The sequence below is a fragment of the Anabrus simplex genome, chromosome 1 (assembly GCF_040414725.1).
Source record: "Anabrus simplex isolate iqAnaSimp1 chromosome 1, ASM4041472v1, whole genome shotgun sequence".
Classification (NCBI taxonomy): domain Eukaryota; kingdom Metazoa; phylum Arthropoda; class Insecta; order Orthoptera; family Tettigoniidae; genus Anabrus; species Anabrus simplex.
In genome coordinates, this window is record NC_090265.1 from 155,089,549 (window position 1) to 155,110,042 (window position 20,494).

Sequence of the window (20,494 nt, forward strand, 5' to 3'; positions counted from 1 at the left end):
TGTAATTTTAGGCTTCGTATAGCAAGAGTCGGGTTTTAAGACAATAAGTGTTATAATATATACCACAGTACTCCTGTATTACGTAAGACATGTAGAATAAGCAGTTTTGACAAATTGTATCTCCTGATTTTTCCTGATTTTCATATCAAAGTCTTCTGATTTTTGGTTTTGTTAAGTTGGCAGGTATGGTATAGGCTTTGTTTGTATATTATAACATATTTTAAATCTTAACCATAGACAGTGGAGCTGAATCTATTCTTCTGTTTGGACATCACTAACTAGCTATCTGCAACCTTAATCACTATAAAATAATCCATCGTGCTGAAGTAAACTCGTGTTCAAATAATTTAATTCACAGAGCACACACCAATTGTGTACTGGTTAATTACTATTTTGTCAGTGCTGTTATGACTGTTCTTCCTTCTTACCAAGCCTCTCCAGTCCATAGTCTGATGGAGGTTCATTGACGTTACCTATCTCCTGTGGCTCCATGAACACCTCGACTCTTTCCTGTACCATGTCAACTCAAATTACAGTGTCCATTTTTACTTGGCAGACCTCTCCCAATTCTCTCACTTGATACTGATGTCTTTTTAACCCCAACAATGACAGAAGTGACATTTCTGTACACACTAAAACAGGTTTCCACCCATATCACACCAGTGATCACTAATATTCAGACTTTCTGTTTGAGTTAAAACAGATTGTTCAACCCAGTATCCTTCCTAATAACCAATATGACACAACACACACACACACACTCTCTCTCTCTCTCTCTCTCTCTCTCTCTCTCTCTCTCTCTCTCTCTCTCTCTCTCTCTCTCTCTCTCTCTCTCTCCTCTCTCTCTCGTCTCCTCTCTCTCTCTCTCTCTCTCTCTCTCTCTCTCTCTCTCTCCCTCTCTCTCTCTCTCTCTCCTCTCTCTCTCTCTCTCTCTCTCTCTCTCTCTCCTCTCTCTCCTCTCTCTCTCTCTCTCTCTCTCTCTCTCTCTCTCTCTCTCTCTCTCTCTCTCTCTCTCTCTCTCTCTCTCTCTCTCTCTCTCTCTCTCTCTCTCTCTCTCTCCTCTCTCTCTCTCTCTCTCTCTCTCTCTCTCTCTCTCTCTCTCTCTCTCTCTCTCTCATCTCTCTCTCTCTCTCTCAGTCGAATGAAGTCCAATATATGTTGTTTTAGGAGGAAATTAGTTAGTGCTTAGTTAAAATATGATGGTAATTTAAAATCCAGGACCTGTTGAACTGTCAGTGTCAGGAGTGCCACACAATAGGACACAAACATCACCTTTCAAGAGGAAACAGCAGGGAAACTCTATACACTGGAACAATCGGCGAATTCCAACACGTTCCTTTCAAATAACTTAAATTATCGTCTGAAAAGAGTTTCCTGTCAATATTTTACTTAATTTGCATGGAACATATCATCATCATACATTTCCTGTCCAAGAATAAAATCTAGTTGATAAGATCTGGAGTTGATTCTTCCACCCTCTAAGCTGCTGGGGAATACTACTCTTCCACCTTAGAGGTTGTTGACCAGTTGCATTTTTTATGTCGGCTGATCCATAGGTCCTTACTTGGCCAGGCCTTATTCACACCTGACCTCCATATCTACAACACGTCCCCTATCAGCCTAAGGGACAAGTCGTGTCAAGGTTGAGATCCCCAATCTCAGTGTTCTTTTTGCAGAGCTATGCCCAGGCCTTAATCAGTTCAGATACTGACTCCTGCATAAACTAACCAGGCATTTATTATTGTTGTTGTTATTGTATTATTATTATTATTATTATTATTATTATTATTATTATTATTATTATTATTATTCCAGTGAAAATCTAAATCAGAATACAATTTTCTGTTCTAACAGTAATGAAGGAGTAATTTTTGACAGTTTGTGGTTTTTCTTTTCTAACAGCTGTATGACTATTACAAATTCTGGGACACAAGCTCAAGGACTCTTGACATGGTCATCTTAATTTGAATCAGTAGGATACCAATGTTAGTTTGTCTGAATAAGTCATTTAGTACCAAAATTGAAGCATTCACATCCCTGGCAGTCATACAGAAATATTTACCATAATTGCAACTGTATGGGTTTCCATAAAAGAACTCTGGGGTTTTAAAAATTCATATCTTAATAACTGTAGAAGATAGCAAAATGTAGTTAATTTCTCTGAAACGAGTAGCTCATCAAATTTTACTCGCACCAATTGGGAATGTTTTCATCAACAGTTGGCAGCGCTGCGGAGCGTTGACCTTGAAACAATGTAGCGGCAGTCAGTGCTGTCTGGATTGCCGCGCTATGGTGACGCTGCAACAAAAGGCTCAGTGTGTTATTTGGCTAATAGAAACTCATTCTGTTGTTATGGTACAAAGAAACTTTCGACGTAATATGGTGTTGACCTGCCTACGGATAAAACCATTCGCCAATGGTTAAGTGCTTTCAAACAAACAGGAAGTGTTTTAAAACAAAACCGGGTAGGCCGCGTGTGTCACAAGAGAATGTGGACAGAATCCGAGCTTCATACCTTCGAAGCCCTAAGAAATCATTGACAAGACACAGTCTGGAGTTGGAGTTACCAAGATCAACAGTTCATAAGGTAGTTCATAAAAGACTTCATTTAACTGCTTACAAACTTCAACTGTTACACCACATTAAACCGACAGACAAGATTAAGAGATTTGACTTTTCTGTTTCTATGCTAAACGAAATCGATGAAAATAACGATTTTTAAAAAAATGTTATTTTTAGTGATGAAGCGACTTTTCATGTGAACGGGTCTGTAAAGAGACATAATTGCAGAATTTGGGGATCAGAGCTGCCCCATGAGTTTGTTGAGTATGAACGTGACACGCCAAAAGTGAATGTTTGGTGTGGTCTTATGCATGATAGAGTAATAGGTCCCTTCACTTTTGTTGAAAGAAATATCAATGGTGATGTCTATTGTGATATGTTAGAGGAATATGTTTTTCCTCAGTTAGATGACATTGAGGCGGAGAAGGGTTTAGTCTACTTCCAACCAGATGGGGCACTGCCACACTTCAGTTTGCGTGTGTGTGAGGCACTTGGCGCTCGACTCGGCAACAGATGGATTGGAAGGGAAGGACCTATTCCATGGCCTCCAAGGAGCCCTGATATGACTCCGTTGGACTTTTTCTTCTGGGGGCATATCAAGAATCTTGTGAATGCAGAGAAAATTCGTGATGTTGGCCATTTCAGGGAACGAATAATGAATTGTGTGGCAACCGTCCCCCCAGACATGCTGGCCAGGACATGGGAAGAGGTGGAATACCGTTACGATGTGTGCCGTGCCACTAAAGGGGCTCATATTGAACTTTATTAAATTGTTAAAAAACTTGAAAATGCAACCTTTCCATGTATTAAACATTAATATAAGTTTTTTACTTCATTACAATATTTTGCCTAAAAATCCTGGAATTCTTTTATGGAAACCCTGTATTTAATTCCAAAATAAAAATCCTATCATGTTTGATTTGAGATGGAATGTCATTAATTTCATTGTCTTTATTCACATCTATGACTAGTGTGTGTTTATCATAATTTGTATCAACTGGATGCAGATTGTTAAGTTGTCTGAATGAGTGATTTAGAGCCAGAATAGGAATATTTACTCCCTTGGTAAACTTGTTGAAATATTGACCATAATTCTAAGCAAGTTTAAACTGTAAACTTACTGTAGTTGCAAAGGCAAACAATTTGTCTAATGTGCCTCTTTGTCTTGATTCAGATCTGGGTCCAGTCAAGCCATAATGCAAGTGGCTACTTTACAATCTATGGCGATGAGACTGATTATGCAGATCATTTCAACGCACGGCTAGTGACGGGCACGACAGGCGAGACCTATGCTCGCACGGGCTATCTGGGCTTCCTGCGCCGCACGGAGTGCACGCAGCAGCAAGCAGACTCGGCGAGCGGAGGTGAGGAATCCGAGTCGTCTGCCCCTGCTCAGCCCCAGCCCCAGCCAGACGCACCAGGTGCAGCTCAGCTTCTTATTACAGTAGCCATAGCGCGGACACAGCCCGTCAAGCGCTGGAGGACGCAGTACGGACAGCCACATCTTAGTGATAACCTGCTAAGTTTGCGTTTGCCAATTGACAAGATTCTGTACAGACTGTGCACTTTACAAGTAGAATATTACATTAAAAATGGGAAATGTAATAAAGAGATAGAATTTATGAAGTAATGGCAGGATGATGAAAGCTCAATGTCATTAACGTTTTTGAACTTCATCATACTAGTATCTTGTCCTCTGGCAAATTTGGCAAAGGGAATCCTGAATGTTTCAGAAGTTCATGTTACTATTGAGATTTGGCTGTTTTTATTTAGCATGTTTACTCTTAGTTATAATGTATGTAATGTGGGCAGCAGTGTTGCAAGTCAGCTTTCAGTAGTGTGATGTTGAGTTGTCCCACTGCTATGCTCCAGTCTTAATTTATATATTCATCTTGATGTTGATGTATGTTAGTTTCCTGTATTGTGCATGTATTTTATAATATATTAGTTTATTTTTATCACGTAAGCTTTGTTAATGAGAGGGAAGGTATGGGAAAGTCGAAATATTGGCTCATCAGAACAAATATATTTTGCCTTCACTTAAAAAAGAAATAATTTCCTTAACCTCTGTTGGTATTAAACCTGCACAGCTGAATCAACGAGACTGTAGTGATATAACTTCACAACTATTTCATCACTTTTAGTTGAATGCACTTTAAGTAGTATGTACATAATAAAATATATACTTAAACTTGTCCTTGGTAATCATACAAGAGAAAGAAAAAATGGCACTGAGCTCTGTGAAAAAGGAACTAATTCTTTTTAACAACTTTTTCTGTTAATCGCTTACACAAATATTTTATACATTACTGTTTATTAATATACTTACGTTATTGCAGTCTTTGGACATAAAACTGATATTTAACGGTCAGAATGAACTGGAGAATAAAACACAAACTACTGTTTATATGCTTGATGCCTCATTACCCTATTCTTAATTCAAGAAGTGCAATCATTCTTAATTGTTAAAATCAAGAAATAAATGTAATATCTTCATTCAAGGGAAGGAATATAATGGAAATATAGGCAGAATTATTGCTAGCATCCCTTCTGTAGAATCAATCCAATTACATCTCTCCAGTTTATTGCAGAATATTTTCCATTACAACCACGTTCCACAAAAAGGGAATTTTATTGAAGTTCGTTAATTAGACCATAATTCTTTCTCTTAGAAGTTAAGGCTTCCTTCTCCTCCTCCATTCAAATTCAGAATTTGCCTTAGTGGATGAAGACTTTCACTGCGTTTATCATTCAGAAAGCTTTATACTTCTGTTATTACCATTAAGTGGGGTAAAACCGGTCAATTTTCAATGTTTTTGTACAAAGTTATTAATCTGAACTTGCATTTTTAAATGTTCAATCTTTTTGTCTAATCAACTCTGAACATTGGAAATATTTAGCACATTAAAATTAAGATTTTGAACTTTGCTCAATTTTGTGCTGTAAAACCAGTCAGCCATATATTATGCCTGAATAATGGTTTTGCTCTCCAATCAGTAGTTATGTCAATCGTAATATTCTGATTAGACACCATTTAATAAAATTTATCGTTTTTCTTTTTTATACATCTTTTCTAAGAGAAAAATATTTTTTTTTGTTCAACATGAAATTGCTTACAAATTTGATTTAGAATCTGAAATGGCAAAATTAAGTTACTAAAATTCCAATTAACAGAATAACATTAACAAAACACTTAATTTGAAAGAAATGATCTCGACCTTTCAAGACTTCAGAACAACAAAAAAAACACGCCTAATGTCCCTGTTTATAAGTCTTTTGCAATTTGACCCCCCTTTACACGTTTTTCTATAATACCAATATACAGCCAAAATTGGTTAGGACCTTTTTGGTGGGGACTGAACAAAATAACGTCCTAAGGAGGGAGCATGCTAAAAATCTCCATCTCTTTTTCCAATGTCAAAACTTGACTGGTGGTCTTCTGAACATTTGAACGTTATGTATGGCATGGCATATTTCTTGGAGGCTTTGAGTGTTTTACCACTGGATGAGTTGGCTGTGTGGTTAGGAGCACACAGCTGTGAGCTTGCGTCCAGGAGATAGTGGGTTCGAACCCCACTATCGGCAGCCCTGAAGATGGTTTTCCGTGGTTTCCCATTTTTACACCAGGCAAATTAAGTTCTTTACCAAATCCTCACCCAGGCCAGTCATCGGTGGTGCATCGTGTGCGCAACATGGTCGGGAACACTAATTTGAATTTCTTATGGTGGGAATATTACTGATGTACTTAAGAGTGATGTAAATGTGCTATCCAGGTTTCTTTAGCGTATATTTAATAGGACATAAATTAAGCACCAACACGTCAGCTGTATACGTACGTACAGTAGGCCTAATTTACGTACATTGTTACACAATGCTCTTACGATCATAAAATTAAGCACCAACACATCACACAAGCTACTGTTGCGCGATACAAACACACGCCCACATCAAAGACTGGCTTGAGACTGACGTTCCCTGCAGCTGTAGGCAGACATGCTAGGGCTGTGAAATTAAGTTCTTTACCAAATCCTCACCCAGGCCAGTCATCGGTTGTGCCTCGTGCACGCAACATGGTCAGGAACGGTAATTTAAATTTCTTATGGTGGGAAGATTACGAACGTACTAAAGAGAGATGTAAATGTGCTATCAAGGTTTCTTTAATATGTATTTAATAGGAGATGGACTGGGGCTTTGGAATAATGACGTAATAATCGGGGAAACGCGCTAGAGATGGACGTCTTAACCAGTTCAACTGTAATGGGTCTGTTATTGGATATCATAAATTGTCAGGCCAACTCATTTCTGTCACCAGCTCTTCGCCCCTGTGTGCTGATTTGGACTCATCAGTTGGTAAACAGCACTAGCCATGCATCTGATCTGGTAGGTGCAGATAAAACTCTTATAAAGTGGAGCTTTTCAGTTAATCATTTCATTATTCCAAGATGTCCAGCTGTGATGGAAGAAGCAGAGAAGCAAGCTTGCAGTTCTCTGACTGTTGATATTGTGATCATAGCTGTGGGACCTTTATTTTTTCATGAAATCCAAACCACGAGGATATGACTAATCGGTTCAAAACTCCCACAAGCATGGGGCAGGATTTGAACAGCAATTGCCTTGGTGATAAGCTATTGACAATATCACTCGGGTATCACGCTTCACTAAATAATTGAAAAACCAAACCGAATCAAACCACAGGGCTCTACAGCCCTGATGGGCCTTCGCCTGCTGAGCAGCCATTGCTCAGTCCGAAGCCCTCCAGATTACGGGATAACTTGTGGTCAGTGCAACTAATCCTCTCGGCTGTTATTCTTGTCTTTGCTGACTGGGGTCTCCATTTCGCCATTAAATAGCTCATCAGTTACTGTCATGTAGGCTGTGTGTATTTCAAACAAGCCCTCAGATCCGGCTAAAAACCCTGAACGGACTGGAAATCAAACCTGGGGCCTCCAAGTAAGAGGCAGGCTTGCTACCCATTAATTGTGAAGTCAGCACTATATAGAGTGAGCAAAATTAAGAAGATACATGAAATATTGCTCACACTTCCATTTGATATAAACTAGATCAAAGAAATATTTACTAACAGGGTTCAGAATTTCAGATGTTCTTTAATGTACTTTTAAATCATGCCAGTGTTATGTGTCGGTCTGTTAAACCCACTGAGATGTATACACTCACTGACCCGGTGAGCCATACTTTTACACACTTCATTATAGGGATTGGTTGAAAGTCAAACATGAGCTGGAGATGGATTGATAAAAGTAATAAAACACGTTCTACTCCATACCAGGAGGTACAATCCACTGTAAGCACAATCTCACCAGAGATGGTTATCGGCTTAGTTATCTATCTGGTTATATATTGTGTAAGCATGACGTTCAAGGAAAATGTCTTTATTGAACAGGCTTTAACTTGAATAGAAATTACACTGTGATATTTTTAAGGAAAAAAAAAAGAGTGAATTTAAAGTTCAGATCTCTCATTAGGTGACTGAAGAAAGGATATCAATATTTCTTGCTTTAGCCTTCAAACCATCATGACTTTGTAAGTTAATTTCTTCTGAACTACTTTTTTTTTACCAAGGGCTCTCCAGAAATAATTTTATTAGCAATTTTAAATCCTCTGTATTGGCACTCAAGCCAACCATTTTCAGTATTGAAAGGTTTTAATTTTTCTCTCAAAAACTATTGCTCAAATTGAGAAACATCCCTGTACTTTCTCCCTATACTATACCTCCAAAGAATTTTTTTTTTTTAAATTTGCCTCATATAAGAAATACATTTCAGCTAAAAATACTAAATAAGATTGAAAAAAGAAAATAAGAAAATTCAGTTCATGAGGCAGGTAGAAGGGAATATTCTTACTTGGTAAACTGCTGCTCTCCTCTTGTTTCTGGATTTCCTAACTTGCATTATGGTTAGTAATATGTTATAATTTTAGAACATATCATTTGTAACATACTGATGGTGCTCTTCAAAATTTAATTGAAATTTTTTATTTATAAAAGTCTTGCAGGTTAACATTCTTAATCAAGTGATTATGGAGTAGAGATGTTCGATTTACCTACTTGCTTGTATAGCCAAGTACTGTAGACCATGACAGAAACTGGCCATAAAAGTTGAGTGTTTTGACTTTGGTCAACAGTTGCTTCTGTGGAGATCTGTATAGTTAATCCTAATTTTCTCCCTTTAAATAGAGAAATATAACACAATCATAATGTGATGCATTTAACGAGTCATTGTATCAAATTGCTGTACTGCATTACTTATTAGAAATCAAAATTCTTCTGAAAATTTCTGAATTTGTTGACTTCTGATTTAGAGCAGGGAAAGAAGGTACTCAAGTAATATTGTTAACATATTTTTTGTGCTTGCTATCTTGATAAGGAGCTTTTTTAAAGTCACACAAGGGGATTCTTTCCTTGATGCTTATACAACAGAAAATTAAATTTCCCAATGACAACATAGTAGGCCTACCGTACTTTTCATGTAGACTGATGGGAATTAAAATGTAGTACTGTCATTTGTCTATCATATGGTTTATAAATGCATTCTGTTTTGGACTTTGAAATCTGTACCAGTTGCTCTAGTTTACGATTCTTTTAGGTTTTTCAAACAATTTTTTCTCTGCAACCATTATAGTTTTTTGTGAGCTTGTGTTTTGCATTAGGTTTGGTTGGCTTTTGTTCATCAATTTGATATATAAATGTAAAATACAGCTTGCACAAGTTGTTTTCTTATTTAAAAGAATAATTACCATGCATTAGTTAAAGCAAATGAGTCAACTGATGCGTGTTATACATATTTCCATTGTGCAAAAAACAAAAAAATTAAAAGTTAATTGAGGCAGAACACATTATTTTTAATGAAAAACCACTATCATTGCACAAAATATTTAAAATTGGTCGCAGTCTAGCACTTCTCCATGTTGCAAAGTCATGTTTAGAGAGCAATGTCAGAGGTAGTATTCTAAGATATAAATGCTCAGAAGCACATGGAAAATGTTGCAAATTTTGGGCTGGGAAGACTTGGGAGTAAGGCGACGAGCTGCTCAACAACCAGGAAATTCCGACTTGTCAGTTGAGGGATAACGTGGAATGACATTAGTAGACGAATAAGCTCAAATGGAGTTTTTGAAAGTAGGGAAATCTATACATAATATGAAGATAAAGTTGGAATTCAAGAGGACAAATTGGGGGGGAGGGAATTTGTTTATAGGAAGAGGAATTAGGGATTGAAATAATTCACCAAGGGAGATGTTCAATAAATTTCAGACTTCTTTGAAATCCTTTATGACTAGGAAAACAACTGATAATGTACCACCACAGTGACAATCCTAAATGCAGATCATTGGTGATTTGAGTCTAGTTGATTTGATTTGAAAATATCACACATCATTGACTTGGGCAGTAGTAGTGCAGTCTTGCAACACATGAACCTAATAAAGCTTCATGGAATCTCGTAAACCACTCTAATGGCATGCATATTTTGTTTTCAATTTTTAATCTCTTTTCAAAATCAACTGCAGATGGTGCTTGCAGCACAACCGAAACATAATTTCTGCTACTGTGGGTTATGCTCGCACTTAAGCCAGAACTGTTGAGTAACCTTGATCCTCCCCTCTTAAAAATTACTCAATTCATAAGAGGGTTCTAGTCTCCTATCCCAAGCATGTTACACATACTACTGTCACAGGTTTCTATACATTTTTACTGAGTGGGGCAATTTAAAATTATTTGCATAGGCATTAAATGAAACAACAGTGCCATTTATTTAGGTAATGGTGTAATAACCAGGACAAAATAGGAAGATAAAAATACCTTTGTGTAGCTGAGTGATTGAAGTCTGTTAGTTTTACTGGCTTGTATGTAGTTCTTGATACGTTTCTTCAGAGTTCTGGCAGTTCAAAGGAAAAGGAAAGAATAGTGCCATGAATTCAGGAAAGTAAGACACTGAAGTTTTTGTGAATCTAATAGCACCCTTGTGAGAAGTAAAAGAGAACAGGATGTGGGAGGTTAGACAGAAAAGGAGAGGTACCTAGTACAACTGGATATTGTGCCAGATTTAGTTAGGGTTGCTGTAGTCACCAAATACTTCTTGCTGAGAGAGATGGGAAGTCTAAGGATAGTTTTGCATGTGTTAAGATACATGTATGGTATGACTGTAAATATTTTTATTTTTTTTGAGACTGGATTATGAACAGAGAGCATGCATATTTCATGTAAATTATTTCTGTTTTACATGCTCGATTCAAAGTAGCGCTAATGCAGTAGATCAATCCTGAATATGTCATATTTTCCCTTGTTGACATTACTATTTAATACATTGACTGCATGGAGCACTGTTTCAATTCTTTAGTATTCCTTGTCAGTTCTCTTTCAGATGCAGATTTACTTGAAAAATTTCCCTTATCTAATAAAACTCATTTTATTTCAGAATTGCATGATGCTGTGTTCGTGGTGGGGGCGCTGGATGAAACCATCATGCTGCGTGGCATGCGGTATCACCCTATTGACATAGAAAACAGTGTAATGCGCTGTCACAAGAAGATAGCCGAATGGTGAGTTCTCTTTTATTGCCCCCTCCTAATGTGATACTGAAAGTCAAAGTACCAAACTCGATAGCTGCAGTCGCTTAAGTATGGCCAGTATTCAGTATTCGGAAGATAGTGTGTTCGAACCCCACTGTTGGCAGCCCTGAAGATGGTTTTCCGTGGTTTCCCATTTTCAGACCAGGCAAATGCTGGGGCTGTACCTTAATTAGGGCCACGGCCGCTTCCTTCTCACTCCTAGCCCTTTCCTGTCCCATTGTCGCCATAAGACCTATCTGTGTAGGTGCGATGTGTTTGGGACTAAGGGTTGTCCATAAAATTCGAAGTCCATTAAATCACAGATTTTAGGAATTGTACTGATAGTAAAAGATTTTGCAGTAGGCCCTGTTAGTATACCTAACGGGAATAATTTCATATGCATACCATTTTATAATGGATTTGTCTTGAAAACAAGCATCTAGTTTTAGTTGCTTTCTGCTTGTATACTGTTCTCGATAATTACTGATAGAAATTGTTGAAAATATTCGTAATAAGTAGGGCAAGGCATTTAATGACCAAAAAATAGCAAGAAAATGCAAAATAAAAAAATGCATTTATGACCTAAAAATGGTTAAAAAGTGACACAAAATTTGAAAAAAAGACCAATAAATTAATCGTAAGTCACTTATTTATTAATCCTTTAAGAAACAATTAGCTGATTTGAGAGAGAATTTTAATGGATGACAATGCATTAAGTTTAAATTATTTTTGTTACTAACAAAGTAAATACCACTTTGCACCCCTGGTTAAAAAAAAAAAAAATTTTTAGAACTGGCATATTCTTCAAATACTCTCCTAGCAAATAGGTGTCATTTAATTAACAAAGAATATTTAAGAAAACAAACTTCAGTGGCTGTTTACAATAAATTCGAATTGAAATGCACAATAAAAACTTTGCGTAGGTTCTCAGATAAAAACGATTGTATATTGTCTGCAAGTAACGATTTGTACATGGAAAAGCTTCTCTCTACCTCAACTGAAACAATTGGTGCATACTGAAAAACAAGCAATATCTCCCGGATTCAATTCACAGTCGGTAAGAGAAAAGTTTCACCCGACAATGATTTGCCAATAGAACACAAAGTTTTATACCCACTGTTCTTTTGCAACACCTTATTCAATTTCATGGATACAACTTCACCCACTGTACCACACACACGATTCAGATCATTCACAACTTTATACACAATTTGCAGCTGCTCCACTAGTGGCACTTGGGATTTTGCTAGAGCACTTATTGCATTAGGAAGGGATCCGAAATTTGTTTTTATGTAGGAAAGTTTACCTGCAATTTCTTTGTCAGCCAAGAGTTCCTGGGCTGTTTTTATTGATCCAGCCTCAGTTTTGTCAAAGGAATCGACCACTTTCTTTACAACTTCAAAGTTCTCGCAGTAATAACAAGCCTCAATCCACGTTCCCCATCTAGTCAAAACAGGTGAAAAGGGCAAGAGAATTTCAAGAGCTTCTGTTTTGAATGCTAGAACTCTAGATGTGGCTTTTAAAAACACTTTCTTTATGCACCCAATTAACTTGTCAATTTCAGGAAAATTATGTCGTACCTCTTCCGCGGTCCGATGTAACGCATGGGCTAGGCATGTGACATGCACCATTTTCGAGAAGAGCGCTTGTAACAAATTTGCAGCCTTTACCATGTAGGGTGCTGCATCTGTTATTAAAAGCAGCACATTGTCATTCCGAATGCCATCGGGCCACAATAGCCTCAAAGACTGGTCAAACAGTTTGCTAATTGTTGACCAGTTAGCTTTGTCCAATTGCTCACAATGTAGTAGAAATGGTTCTCCAGCATTCCCTGCTTCCAGGACGCCTACAATAACGTTGGCTATATATCGTCCCATACTGTCTGTTGTTTCATCTATGCATACCCATACGTTTCCGTCTCCTACCCTTATCCTTATTTCTTGTAACGTTTTGTCATAGCATCTTCCAACGTAGGTTCTTCTTAATGTTCTGGGATCTGGCACAGATTTTCCAGTCTCCTCTTCTAAGAATGTACGCAGCTTTGGATGGTTCAATTTGTTCAGTGGAATATCGGCGCATAAAAATGCTGTACACAGTTTCTCACAAAATGGAGAAAATGTTGAAGATTCACCCAGTAGTGTCTGGTGTAAGCCACGGTTTCTTTTATCTTCAAGTCGCTGCACACTAAGTTTATGTTTTTCTCGCGAAACATGTTGTTCAACTGTAAACTTCTTTTCTGCTGAAACTCGCACATCACACACTTTGCAAAATAATATTTTCCCATCAGTGGAAAATATATTTTCTCCATATTGTGTAACAAATTGTTTTAATTTAACAATTGTACTTCCTTTAACTTTGGGCATCTTACAGTACTTGTCAACAAAGAATTCACTCGACTCTCAGCACGCGGGCGACTGACTTCCTTCTTATCTAGCTGAAGATAAAGAGCAATGCCCAGCTTAGGCGAGTCCATTATGCGTCTTACGTATAGGGGAAGCAGGTACTGCTTATAGTATGTTTTCTTGCAAGTGCAATCGAGTTGAAAATACTCTTTCCTTGAAAACTAGTGGCAGCAGGGTATGTTGCAAGTCTACGTTCTTTCTTGAGCAAGTTATTTGTCTAAGTTAAACATAATAGACAAGTATTGTAAACATAAATAATATTAATTAAATATCCAAATATAACGAAATATAACACTTCCCGGAAAACAATTAAAAATGCCAAAAATGACCATAAATTGCTCCAAAAATGACCTATCTCTTGTAAACGGCAAAAAATGAAAAAATGCCCTAACAAATTGCCCTTATTTAATCAGTCAATTCATGAAACACATGTACATATACTCTAGCTATATTTTGGCCTTCACCGGGCGAGTTGGCTGTGCGCGTAGAGGCGCGCGGCTGTGAGCTTGCATCGAATCCCACTATCGCAGCCCTGAAAATGGTTTTCCGTGGTTTCCCATTTTCACACCAGGCAAATGCTAGGGCTGTACCTTAATTAAGGCCACGGCTGCTTCCTTCCAACTCCTAGGCCTTTCCTATCCCATCATCGCCATAAGACCTATCTGTGTCGGTGCGACGTAAAGCCCCTAGCAAAAAAAAAAAAAAATTAAAAAAAAATTTTGGCCTTCATAAAAAAAAGATGCAAAATCATCAAATGCCTTGCCCTAGTAATAAGAAATTGTTGAAAATATTCGTAACAAGCAGTCACCTCTGGGTCTTACTTATGATATCAACATGTTCTTTAACCACTGATAGTTTCAGACCAGCTGAAACCACTTCTTTATCTTCATTGTGATAAGCTTTGTGATTGCCCTTTGGAATATCTTCAGTAATCTCCTCCTGACTTCGAATTTGGTAGCGTGGGTCACCGTTGAGTCCAGCCATTGTTCACTGTCATTCCCACTTTGTCACCAGTCTGCTTCAAATTTTCACAAAAGTCATAGGATTGAAAATCTGTAAAATTGTATTCCGGTTCATTTCTCTTCATTTAAAAATTTTAATTATTTTTATTATCTGTATTTATTTGTTGAATTATGTCTATTAAATCCGAAGCTTGTTGAATAGGCATTCGTTGAATATAGAATTTACCGTATTGCAGCGTTAGGAGAGAGAATAATTTCTATACAGAGAATTATGTGCAAGTTCTTTATCAACTCAATGAATTTGTTGATATTGGTTAAGTGCGGTCAGGGGCACACGGCTGTGAGTTTGCATCCGGGAGATAGTGGGTTCGAATCCCACTGTTGGCAGCCCTGAGGATGGTTTTCCGTGGTTTCCCATTTTCAGACCAGGCAAATGCTGGGGCTGTGCCTTAATTAAGGCCATGGCCGCTTCCTTCCAACTCCTAGGCCTTTCGTATCCCATCATCGCCATAAGACTTATCTGTGTTTGTGCGACGTAAAGCAACTAGCAAAAAAAGAAAAAAATAGGTTAATTTCAAAAAATGTTATATGTGTAGGCCAGTTTTAGTTAAAATTAACTTGAGCAAACTATTTTTAACCAGCCTGCTACTTAGTAGACAATGCCATGCCTGCTTTTACGTAAAATATGCCACAGTATATTGCACAAGCCGAATAAATAAAATGACACTACTTAGAGGGAGTTTGACATACCTTGACCCAGGAGAAAACTAGCAACAGGGACTGAAGAAGATGAAACAACAAAGAAATAAAAACACAGTATCATAGTAGAGCAGAACTTGCAAGCCATGCCTGTAAATCCCCCTGTAACCTTCCATAAGTTTGCAACTCGGAAACCTGCTGCAAAAGTGAAGGCTTCTGGTGGCTCATAGCCTCCTACAGACGTACAAAATAAGATACCAGCTACAGTCATGGATGAAGACTATAATAATGATTTAGTGAGAAAATTGGGAATTCAGGAACATTACTGGGGGTTGTACAAACTTGCAGCCCTCCTTGAGGAGCTACATCTGAATACCATTTAGAATATTCCAAATTCAGAGACTTTAAACTTTATAAATTCTGGCATAGACTTTACTGTACTGACAAGCACATGCCTGGCTTTTCTCATTAGCTGCATTTCCTTTGGCTGCAAAGTTATTTTGGGATCACAGTCCAATACACACAGTCTTAACACTCACTGGGGGATAAGTTGTTCCCTGTTGACAGCACAATACTAGAGCTTGCAGTGGCTAGCAAGCTCTGTTTTGCTATGATACTGCGTTTTTATTTCTTTGTTGTTTCTTCTTACTCACTGTTTCTAGTCCTCTCCTGGGTCAGGTTATGAAGCCAGCACTTAAATCATTGCCTGTCTCTCCACCAATTTTCCTGCTTCTTGTATTTCTTCCATCTTTCCTTCTCTCTTCTCTATACTCTTCTCCACTGTATCCATCTACCTCTTTGGAGGCCCTCCTTTTGGTCTCTTTCCTCTTGGTTCCTCTGTTAATACTTCCTTTGGAACTCTGTGTTCTCTGATGTGTCCAAACCATTTCATCTTGCAGGTTTATCTTCTGTCCTGTAGTTTTGAAACTTTAATCCTTTTTCTAATTTCTTAATTTCTGATTCGACTTTTTGTCTTCCCTACAATACCTCTGAGGAATTTCATTTTGGCTGTTTGAACTCGACTCATTTCATTTTGTTGGTGTTCATGGACTTGGTCTGATATCTATATGTGTGTGCTGTACAATTTTGTATCATTTGCACTTCTGCTCTGTCTACTTGTTTCTTCCTCAGTGCATCCCATACCAACTGCCTTGGTACACTGTCATAGGCCTTCTCAATGCCTACAAATGTGATCAACAAATCTCTTCCAAACTCCCATTTTTCCCTCCATCATGTTCCTTAGTGTGAAGATCAGATTAAATGTTAATTTGTCTTTCCTAAAGCCATATTGTTCTTCTATTTTCTTTTCTAATTTCATCCTTGGTCTTCCTTAAATATACTCTCTCGAATATCTTGACTACATGTAAATTAAAAGTGATTCCCCTGTAGTTGTTGGGTTCTTATTACCTTTCTTGAATAATGAAATCCCTCCTACACAGTATTCCACTGATAACAGTCTCTTCTTTCTTAAATTATTGGACATTTACCCCAGTGTTCTGGGACTTCTTTTTTCTTCTATATCCCTCTCATTGATCAGTGCAACTGCTGTATTCCTACTGTTTATTTTATAATTTTATTAATTCACAGCATACACATATAGACTTAAGTGTGGTGAATCTAATGAGTTATAAATTGCTGTTTAAAGAATGTTTCCAAAGAAATGTCACATAATTCTCCATCTTAATATATTCATTTTAGTGAGACTTGAGTTTAATGTTTGCAGTATGTCATTTTTATCACTTATTAACACAAGATAGGAAATTAGCCTGATAGTTTGTGAGACAAGTAAAAAATGAGATTTTTTAGCAGCTTACATTTCTGCAGCCAATCAACTATTACTGTTGACGGCACTTCAGGTGGCTTACATGACTCTACTAAGAGGATGTGTGAGGTGCTAAATAACTCCAGCAATCATACCTGTCACTTTGTGCTTTTTGACTTTCCGCTTGACATTTTTGACTTCTTTGCCACAAGTTTTAAGTTGAGTAGTTCTGGATTTAAAGATATATGCAGAGATTTGTTTAGTATGTGAAATACAGGTGAGATAGTATTTCTTCTTTTTTAAGTTCTAAATTGATTAGCTTCAAAAAAAATTTTTTTTGACAGACTGAGTGACCCAGGCAGTTGAGTGCTGGTTTTCTGAGTCCAAGCTGGCGGTTTTGAGATGCTGGCTCAGTCTGGTAGTATTTGAAAATACATATGCCTAAGGTGACCAGATACAAGAAAAAAGAGTAGAAAACTATTTAAAAAGTATTTAAAAAGGAGGAAAATGCTGGAAGAAAGAGGACACACACATCCTCCACTGAGAGTCTGAATTTAGACTTACATATTCTAATTTTCACATACATAAACAAAATTTATCCATTTCTATATTATACAGTAAATTCTTACAAAATTTAAACACTGAAACTAATTTACACACCTTGCTAGTACTTTTCTGAAGATTCAGTTGCCTTCGGGAGTTTTTGTGTGTCTAAATAATACTTACTGGGCGAGTTGGCCGTGCGGTTAGAGGCGCGCAGCTGTGAGTTTGCATCCAGGATATAGTGGGTTGTACCTTAAGACCACGGCCGCTTTCCTCTGACTCCTAGTCCTTTCTTGTCCCATCGTCACCATAAGACCTATCTGTCTCGGTGCGATGTAAAACAAGTTGTAAAAAAATACTTATAAAAAGATACACTTGTAAATTTCTTTAGATTATATTGAACCATTAAGAAGATTTTAACAGATTCTACTTTGAAACGGTTGCTATTATCAGGCCATTGTGCTGAGATCAATTATAGTTGATCTACATTTGCTTTGTGCCCTGGTATAGAAAAAAAGTATTCTGCAAGTTTTAATAACTCTGAACTACAATCAACTGACTTACATGAATTGAAATACTTTGCCCATTTCTAACTACAAGGTAACTTGTTAAATTCAGGGCCATTACTACTCTCATTCAGAAATCATTTGAAATTGTAGAACTGATCAAAAGATTTCACATCATCACGTAGCTTGCAAATACAGAATACATTTTTCAACATCACATTCAATAACAATCCATTTAAAACAGGCTTCCTTCAAATCCTGGATATCTCCTGTCGTCTGTCACGTCAGCTGTCGCACGTTAACATAGTGTTCTGAAAGGGCATTGCTGAGAGAGAAATATGCAATATATAGTCTATTATCACTATACAAGGCATGCATAGAATAATCACATGTACTGTATAATCAGTTTTTTTTATTTTTGATACAATATCAATGATGCCATCACATAATGAATACTTGTAAAAAAGTAGTAGTAAAGCAGATTACCCCAAAATAAGCAGATTCGCTAAAAAAGGAGGACATTTTGTTTTTTAAAATAATCCATCCGGACCCCAGACAATGGTCTAAAAAGGACATGTCCAGATAAAAGGGGATGTCTGGTCACCGTACATATGCCACCCATGTATAAATGGCTTTGCCGGCACTTAAATTAACTTTTGTGGGACAAAATTTCAGCATCTCTGAAAGCCATTAAAATAATTTACAAGACTTAAAATCAGTAATAATAATAATAATAATAATAATAATAATAATAATAATAATTTTTCTATGCTTGCAGTTTAACATCACATTATCATACGTAGTTTTTTTTCTTCTAGATATTACATGAAAGGTCTGGGAAGAAAACAGATCTAGCCTTAATGATGGTATAGCCTCATCAGTTGTTTGGTATGTACTGTAAATAAGAAAGCACAGAGGACTGTGTCTTGGATATACAAAGTCATTTCAATTTCAGAGAATTGAAACACAGATTGATGAAGCCTGATTATACTAATAAAACTAAATATAATTTTGCCTCTACATTGTTTAAGTAATATCCTCTTAGTTACACATTTATTTGATATTAATCTAGGAGAACAATTCTTTAAAATTTACTTGAATACCTTCATAATGGCATGTTAAGTTTGTACAAAATTCCTTGTTCAAGCCTTTTCTTTGAGGGGTTTCAGGAACCTCAAGAATGATATGTCTGGTGTCTTCTCTCACTTACAGGAAGATTTTACTGCATTATACACAACTTCTTTCATAATCCTCATATTAAAACAATGTAAAATATATTACCTTTCTTGAGGCTATCATATGCAAACTCCATACATACACCAAGCACCCCTGTGGGTGGGAGACGCAGTTGAAAAATACACCCACGTTATCCCCTGCCTATCGTTAGAGGCGACTAAAAGGGGCGACCAAGGGATGATGTATTAGAACCACGAAACTACTTGTGATTAGTACCACCATGCGGGAAACACCATGGGTTGCTTTACTTGCACATAGTACCACTATGTTAGGTACAAAATAGGTTTGTGATTAGTAACAACAGAGTGCGTTGCTGGCTTTTACAGTACCTGTGATTAGTACCACTTTAGGAGCGACACCATGGTTCTGGCTTGCCTATGATTAGTACCCACTATATGAGGAACACCACGGGATAGTGCGGGTCCCTGTGGTTAGTACACATATGTGATGAACATCATAGGTTTGCGTTGCTTGTAAATGGCATCGCGATGTGCGAAACACCATAAGTCTGTATTACATATGCGAATTTCATTACCTGTGAGTAGTACCATAATGTGTGGAATACCGCGAGTCTACGCTACTTTTATTAGTACCGCAACATGACAAATACCATGGTTCTACTTTCCTAGTGATAAGTACCAGTATGAGGGGCCGATGACTTGGATTTTGGACTCCTTTAGACTACAAGCATCATTGATTCATTATTATGCTATAGAAGCAATCCCTTGGTCAGTAATACTATTGTTTTATGTCAGTTTCTGTGAATGTGAGGCATTGTGGGTCAGATCCACTGATTGTTTTAAATTCATATCCATCCATTCAATCTTTGTTCTCACGTTTTGAATACTGGTCAGTGGAAGATTTTGGACTTTTAATTTGTTATTACATTTCATACCATTAGGGGCCAATGACCTAGATGTTAGACCCCTTTAAACAACAAGCATCATTATCATCATCATCGTCATCATCATCATCATCATCATCATCATCATCATCATACACCAAGCAGTATTTAACTTTGCGACTATGTACTGTGAAACCTCTTGAAGCCGACCAGAAGATAACAAAAAAATCTGTCTTTTAGAGGGGTGGTCATCTTGAAGAGAATGTCAAACAATTTACTACTACTACTACTACTACTACTACTACTACTACTACTACTACTACTACGTTATACATTGCAATATTCCACGCAAACTAATTGCAAGATGATCTTGTATCATACGATATAAGTTTCATATTATCCGAATTGATGGT

At 37.2% G+C, this 20,494-nt stretch overlaps 1 protein-coding gene across 9 annotated transcripts in view; it reads left to right on the forward strand.

Moving 5' to 3' along the window:
* DIP2 (disco-interacting protein 2) overlaps positions 1–20,494 on the forward strand; it is a 440,396-nt gene that overhangs the window by 414,645 nt on the left and 5,257 nt on the right. For 7 of the 9 annotated variants that reach the window (XM_067157712.2, XM_067157695.2, XM_067157721.2 and 4 more), the window contains 2 exons: positions 3,737–3,983; positions 10,995–11,118. In XM_067157712.2, the coding sequence (XP_067013813.1) occupies positions 3,737–3,983; positions 10,995–11,118 (371 nt within the window). The remainder of the gene's footprint in view (positions 1–3,736; positions 3,984–10,994; positions 11,119–20,494) is intronic. The other 2 variants (XM_067157732.2, XM_067157758.2) reach the window with 1 other exon arrangement.